Raw genomic sequence first — 7995 nt, forward strand, 5'->3', positions numbered from 1 at the left:
ACTAGGCAACCCGTTCAGGTTATTCAGATTAAAAATATAGTCAACTGCACTGTTCTTTTCATAACGATAACCCTTTTAGTAAATGTAGAAGCGGCCAACGTCGTGATGTAGGTAGCCAAAGTGATGCTTGATATAATTAGATGACAATTATGCAAATCAGGAGCTAATTTGCATAACTAATGAGGAAATTCTATAAATCTGCTTAGTTCGATACTAGGATTATGAAACACTTATGTGATGTGATTGAGAAGGAGAGGAACACATGAAGATATAGATTATGTAAATGAAGACCTGATTTGCATGATTAATGGGAAATATTTCATGACATGATGACAAATTAAAGACATACTATCTTAGGCCACACCGATTTAATTTTACGGATGACATCCGCGCGCGCATTGATTTTCGCTTGTCGCCCTCAAAAAAAAAAAAAAAAGATCACGTCTTCCGACACTCTGGCCTGTGGTGTCCATGGTAGTTAGCGACAATACGTAGGTGGTAACTCTGGAGGATGGCACCCAGGCTACCGAAGCTCCACGACTCAATAACTCACTACATACGTACAGTGTCGATTCATAAGTTCCGCAAAAAGCCTGCATGTGCCGGCTTGTCTTATACGTCTCTATGTACTGCCGCGAATTCACAATACCAGCTTTGCATTCCTGTGGTTTAGTAGCATTTTTATTTTAGGCCGGATTTTTATTTTAATCGCCCGCGCGCACTAGTTTGGGGGACTTCAGAGGATGTCATCCATAAAATTAAGACGGTATGGCCTTATCAGAAATAAAGGGGAAAAATAAGTTTAAGAAATCGGTTGTCAACATTATCCCCAACCATACGCTTTACATGTAGATACATCTAAATCAGAAATGTAGAGTTCGACCTCTCATTAAAAAAAGGATGAACTTGGACACCGGAACAATGGCGGGGGCGACATAAACTGCCATTTTTGAGGATGTATACATGTACATTTAGTGAATTTTACAAGTTTGAACACAATGTGCATCGATTCGATGCCAGGTATGTTGGTGTTCACCAGACTGTGTTCTGCTGTTCCTGATTCCCAACTTGCTCGAAGAACATGAAGTCCTGTTGGCAGAGATGATATGGTTTCAAGGTGCAGAATATAATGAAAAGGAATACTAATAAACTAATAAGAATTTTAGCAATAACGTTTAATACGAAATGAACATAAAGCACATGTATAGGAATGACGAATGCATAGGAATACATATAAGAATTTTAACAACTGTGAGCAATGTTTCAATAAGAAAGTTTATAATATCATGTTGTAGTACTTTAATGTTGCCTTTATGTTGCACACAGTGCAATTCAGGAAGTGAAAAAAAACGTGATCTATTCGAAAACATAATTGGGAATAATGCGAAGTGGAATGCATATTATCTTATTCCAAAACGTGATACATTCAAAATATGGGTTTCATAATCACGTGTTTTGATTGTAAACTCAACTTTAATCTTAAAACACATATACAGAAAAACACGGCTTACTTGACAGGCACAAAATGGCATCCCTGATGACCCACTGTACACTGTATTTATGTTTGACAGCGTGGTCACGCAATGAAACATTCCAAATCGTGACCCAACTGCGCCATGATTTGGAATGCAACACAGCGGATCTTCTGTCGAATTCCAAAACCTGGCCCATTCCAAAACATGTTTTGGAATAATATGTTTTGGAATGCACAACCTGCATATGATATGTAACACATTGTCACTGATGCTTACCACAAGTGATCAATGAACACCTGCTCCTGGAAAGATTTTATTATATTCCAGGACTATCAAACTCAAGAGTTCTTAGCTTTCTTCTTTTGCACTAAGTTTCCTTTTAAAAGAAAAGGAAAAAAGAAAAGGAAAACGTACAATGAGAAATACTGCTCCAAGCAGGCAAGCTTTGACCTTGACATCAAGATCCATTGGGAACTGGATTCCAAAGTTGTCTGCATCTGTGAACATTTCCCTGGCAAGCCCACTCCACTGCTTGGAAATTTTGCCAACTTTACTGGTTTCATCAGCAGTCATTATCTGAAATGATCATCATGTTTAGGATCAATTACCTTTTTACAACACCAGTTAATATGATTTTATTTTTTATTACTTCATTTAAATTGATAATTCAAGTGACTAGAAAGGCCGACATTTTCTTGGGAGCAAATGCAGTAAATGGCTTTATCATATCCCCTATACCAAAAATGGACCTATCCGCCCTCCCGTACAAATGGATCGTTCCTAAATCACCCCTGTCCAAAATATGGAGTGTTCCTGACCAATAGTCTATACCCCCATGCATGCAGCAATGGAATCTTCAAACGCCTTCTGCTGTTGGAACATGTAGAACCAAGGATATCCTGTGATAGAACGTCCTTTAGGTTGAACCAGTGTTCTATTTAAAACTGTCACACAGTGTAAGTTGGGGATTTAGGTTTGCAAGCTACAATCTCTGTTTTTACTGAAAGTACGTAATGTAAATGAAAATATTTTAAAGGGATTATTGTGAATAGTAAACACTATAGTCTGAGAACTTGGTGCCAAGCTACCCTTTCGCTGAATTTCAGGTTATTTGGTTTTCATTTTAGTGCACAGGAGCCAAAAATGTACATTTTTGGACAAACCCCAAATTCTGTGGGCTTGTATCCAAGGATTTTCCAACTATTTCCGAAAGAAATACATGTAGTGACTTTGGAAAAAGTAATGCCTATATAACGCGTTACAGGCTTTGGACGCACTCATGAGACGGGGCTGGCGGGAACGCTGATCCCCAGGTGTTTTTTCCTCCATTTTTTTGAAACAGGCCTTTGAAATTGTTATGGCTTCAATACCACAGAATGGTGAAGACATATTACTTTCTCTCATGTTTCTTCTCTTTCTTCTTCTCCTGCCATTTCTTTAAATGGATTAAACTCTGCCATTTTTCAGCCAAATGACCTAGAATTTGGCATAGAGGTAGAGTGGACAAAAACCCCCAGGCGTTTTTTTTCGAAACAGGCCTTTTTTTGGGGGGGGGGCATTTTCAGACCTGGAGCCCTGGTACTAAAACCAAATGACCTGAAATTTGGTATGGGGATACCTTGGACACATGTCTAACTGGGGGTGCCCTAATTCCAACCTCAATACCCCTCATTCCGGACTAGTTTTAAAAATCCTTGTTGCGGCGTTATGCATGGGAGCATGTGCATATAAATACCCACAGAAATGGACACAGTATTTGTGTTAATTGGTAACGGTAACGGGAGGTGCCCTAATTCCGACCTAGCCCTTATTCCGTACTAGTTTGAAAAATCCTTGTTGCGGCGTTATGCATGGGAGCACGTGCCTATGAATAACCACCAGAATGGACAAAGTTTTTGTGTTGATATCGATAATCTCACAAAGTTTGTTTTAGCTTGTACGCTCTGGCAACAGACGAGTGAAAAATCTGTTTGAATTTGACGCTTGTTTGGGGGTTGATGAGCGTGTCAAAAATGCAGTTTTGATTTTGAAACAAAATGCTTTGGAGCAAGTCGCGTAATGGTAAAAAGAGAACTTGTTTGGGATAGAAAAACAGTTGCAGATTTATTCAGTTTATTCATAAATTGTGTATCTTACATGCTAAACCTTCTTCTCAGATCGACCTGTGTTTAATTCTAAGTTGGAATTAGGGCACCGATATTGCGATAGAACGTCCCACCGGCAAAATTACCAAATAAAAAAAGACCTGCCGTAACTTTTGCAAACCATTACGCTAGGGTGCAAGGCACTGCACTGAAGTGAAATACACAGATATGGAGCTTAAATTGCTGTCGTGTACAGTGATCTTTATCTGTCAACATAATAACTAAGTATGTTGCGCGGGTTTTTGGTCAGATAAACTATTACGATTAAAGGTATGTGGGTTTGCATGGAACATAGTTCGGAATTAGGACCCCTCCCGTTACAGAACACCATCCAAGCTTTTGGCATACAAAATTGTGTAAAATAGGGCTTTTTGGCTATTTTCAGACAAAAAAGTAGATTGGTTCATGTGCCCTAATATTAAAACAAAATGACCTGAAATTTGGTATGGGAGATCCTTGGATACAAGCCCACAGAACATTATTCATGCTTTTGGCGTGTGTCACTTTGAAATTATGTAAAATTTGACTTTTTTTGCTATTTTTGACCAAAAATGTAACGTTACATTTACATTTTTGTTTACATTTACATTTACGTTTACATTTTTGGCTCATGTGCGCTAATACGAAAACCAAATGACCTGAAATTCAGCATATGGGTAGTTTAGCACCAAATGTGCTTAAACTATAGTGTTCAATTTTCAGATTTAGCCCTTTGAAATACTTTTATTTATCTTGCTTTGAGTAAAAATAGTAATTGTAGCTTCAAAACCCAAATCCCCAACAAACAGTTCAAATAGAACTCCGGGTTCTACATGTACATGTTCCAACATCAGGAGTTGGAAGATTCCATTGCTGCATATGGGGGTACAGACTATTCGAACACTCTACATTTTGGTCATGGGTGATTTAGGAGCAATTTTGTGCGGCAGGGGAATAGGTCAAATTGTTGGTATGGGGCAAAGGTCTGCCTTTCTGGTTACAGCTTGATTTTTAGAAAACAATGGATACATAAAACTCTTGAGAATTTACACTGCCTTTGTGTCACAGGGGTATGAACATATGTAAAACTAAAGTTCCACGATCTCATATCTTCGCCAAATGATTATTTCCTCTGATTATGCAAATGGGATCCTTATTTCCATGAATTACATCAGTTGATAATGTTCTCCATCAAAAGACAGTCGTGATAATACTCTTATCTTAACAAAGAATGCCATTCCAGCATTTCCTCATAAATTATGTAAATTAGGTCCTTATTTGAATATGTTATGTTTAATTATGTTCACCTTCACTTACATGTAACTTTCAAAGACCATAAGAACGAAATTCCAGGCAGTTACCATTGCTGATTTACAACATATTCTCATTAATTATGCAAATCAAGTCTTTATTTACATAATCAATATCTGTCTGTGATTCTCTCGTTCGCAGTTACATATGCCAGAAGCTTGAATATTCCTATCATGTAATGCAACTGATTTAGAGAATTTCCTCATAAATCATGCAAATTACATCCATATTTGCATAATCGTCATGCTACCTACATACCAAAAAATCATGACGATCCGTCAACCGGGTCTTGAGTTATCCTCTTTCGAATGTTATGAAACAAATGCACCTGCAGTTCCAAACAAAGTTGCTAGGGGCCCCAAACTTACGTCACTTCTTTCCCAGCACAAGAGCTACCTACCATTAATTTCGTCACCCTAGCATGTCTATATCATGAGATATCAAAACCGGAAGTTCAGCTGCAGTACCATAGGAAGCTGCTAGGGGACCCAAAATCTAATCAATTCCAGGTCTCATCAAGACCTACCCACTTACCAAATATCAAGTTTGGACAGCTGACATGATTTGGTAAGGTATGTCAGAGGTCATACTTGCATATAGCCAAGGATATCATACGTTGTCCATGCCAAATGATAAGGATTTCACCAGTGTGTTGCATGTTACTAGGTAGGGCCATATGAATAATTTGTATAAAACTTTTGCTAATGAGCAGGATTGTAGCCATTTACAGGTGGTCATCATCATGCATAAGATTTACAAAAGCACTAAATATGTCATGGAGGTATGAGATCGCCGAACTCTAGTTCAACATATGTTGATTTAACTTAGCCTAGCAAAAACACCATATGGTGAAACAAAATTCAGCTCACATCGAATTCCACATCTCCACAGAATGAACAATTCAGACATGGACCCTCAATGGTGAGGACAGTTTCTCCAGCAGAATTCTGGACAACAAACTTGGGCAAGAATGGATGCCAGGTCTGTTTCACCCATCCGACAGTAGTTCCTGTTGAAAAGGATATTCTCAACTTACATTGCATTACATGTATTATTAACTGGTTTACAGTCTCTGAAAGCTTTTCGGAGATATGTTTCTTTCAATCGTTATTGTTCATGGAAGATTTTGTCACACTGCTTTAAAGGTTGCATGTATTACTACAATTACTAAAGTTAGTATGTAAAAAATTTTTTGCACCAAAAACTAGAATATCTTAAGTGTCATTTACTTTCACTTTTATTTTATGTTATTTATGTTATTGTTACACATTATTGACATGTATGATTGGCAACAATACATTTTGTGAGTACAAAAATATGAAGTCTTTAACAAACATTCCTGACAGCTGTGTTTCCAGCTTTGGCACCTCCACTTCCTGGCTGACAATTATAGTTTGTAGTAGTAATAATGATAATTGATTCAACTTACACTGTACTTTGTAATGACTAGACTAGAAAATTGCCTTTTTGTATTATCCTAATGTTACATAATGCAGTTTTAAGGTAGACGTTTTACAGATATTGCAATGATATTCAGGAAAATGTACTTTTTATTTTACATGACTTCTAGTATTTCAGTGCTGTTACATGATTTTTACCTGGGGGGGACTGCACCTCCAGCTCCTGCAGACAACAGGCCCACATGCAGTGCATGCAGCGCAGCGGCCGACTCAAGTGGATAACTTCATTCTGACTGTTATCCATTATCTTCATCTCAAAGGATCGTATGTTTCCACAGCATTGTCGTGAGCAGCAGTCATTGTCTTCTGCAGCAAAATATACCTTCTGGCCCTGGGAATTCATGATCTTGTATTTGTTGTTAGTCTCAAATCCAAGTGAAGGCTAGAAAAAAGAAGAAGAGAATAAATAAATGCCACAGAAATGATGATGTTAACATGTCCCTTAGCTTGTCTGTATCCTTCATTTTTCATTGGTCATGTAGCCACTCCATGATGATGGGTTAATGAAATAAAGACTGTCAAAGCAATTCTCTTCTCACTTTAGTAAAACATCAGAATTGACACCAGCTCAAATGCTCACTGGGAGTGAAAGCCAGTTTTAGACTGAACTGGTTTGATTCACTCACAAGGGGAATGATCTTGGTTTGGAGCCATTTAACACTGCTGTTACACCACACAATCCTATGATGCCGTGACTTTCTCCGAACTGATCTTTTTACAACTAATAAATTTCGGCGGTGATTGCGGCCATAATGCTAGATAATTGATCAAGCAATTATATATAAATATATATAATATGTATATCTATATCTATATCTATCTATATCTATCTATCTATCTATCTATCTATCTATATATAAGATAGATAGATAGATATACTTAATAATATGTAAAGTCCACACAATTCAGGAGTATGTACCCCTGCTATGTTGACTATACTTAATAAAATTGAAATTAAAATTGAAATTGAAATTATATATATATATATTTATATAATTGTTAGCACCAGCTCTAACACCACCAACCCTACATTGGAACTTGCATAGCCTGACCAAGCAACTTTGTGCATATCTGTTGTAAATAATTTTTATATGTGTCTTTTGTATATATGTTAGTTTAGATGTATTATTTTTCAATGTGAACGTTGTTTTTTTTAAATAATGTGACAAATTGTACCTAATTCAGGGGGATGCACTTCTGCTCCCCCTGCTGTTGTACATTTCTAAAATGATGAGCAACAAATAAATTTCAAATTTCAACTCTACTAAGTAGAGATGCCAATTGGCATCTCTACTAGTAGAGATGGGAATCGTATTTATACGATTCTAGCAGGGCACAGTCATATTAGTTACCTAATTCTAGCAGGGCACAGTCATATTAGTTACCTAAAAATGTTTTGGAAAATAGACTGAATATTTTCACACCTCAATCATTACCCAACATCACTCAATTTTTTTGCCACTGAAATGTAAAACAGAGACATTTGCATCAGGCCATTATGAGTTAGAGACCCAATGTGCTAAACCGGTTTTTCCAGTTAGTTAGTGACTGGGTATATAAGAGCTAATCAGTCATACCAAGCCAGTTCTAAAGTTGATGTCAAAGTGAACAGAAGATATGGGCAGA

The 7995-nt window shown here is 37.2% G+C and overlaps 1 protein-coding gene across 1 annotated transcript in view; it reads right to left on the reverse strand.

Annotated features, from left to right (window-relative positions):
* Positions 1–657: 657 nt before the first annotated feature.
* Positions 658–7995, reverse strand: part of LOC109465115 (phospholipid scramblase 1-like) — a 30702-nt gene continuing 23364 nt past the window's right edge. Inside the window, exons 5-8 of the mRNA XM_019762257.1 lie at positions 6508–6751; positions 5779–5918; positions 1890–2051; positions 658–1089 (exon numbers count right to left, since the gene is read on the reverse strand). Of these exons, the coding sequence (XP_019617816.1) occupies positions 1033–1089; positions 1890–2051; positions 5779–5918; positions 6508–6751 (603 nt within the window). The 3' untranslated portion in view covers positions 658–1032. The remainder of the gene's footprint in view (positions 1090–1889; positions 2052–5778; positions 5919–6507; positions 6752–7995) is intronic.

The sequence above is a fragment of the Branchiostoma belcheri genome, unplaced genomic scaffold (assembly GCF_001625305.1).
Source record: "Branchiostoma belcheri isolate BF01 breed outbred unplaced genomic scaffold, Haploidv18h27 scaffold148, whole genome shotgun sequence".
Classification (NCBI taxonomy): Eukaryota; Metazoa; Chordata; class Leptocardii; order Amphioxiformes; family Branchiostomatidae; genus Branchiostoma; species Branchiostoma belcheri.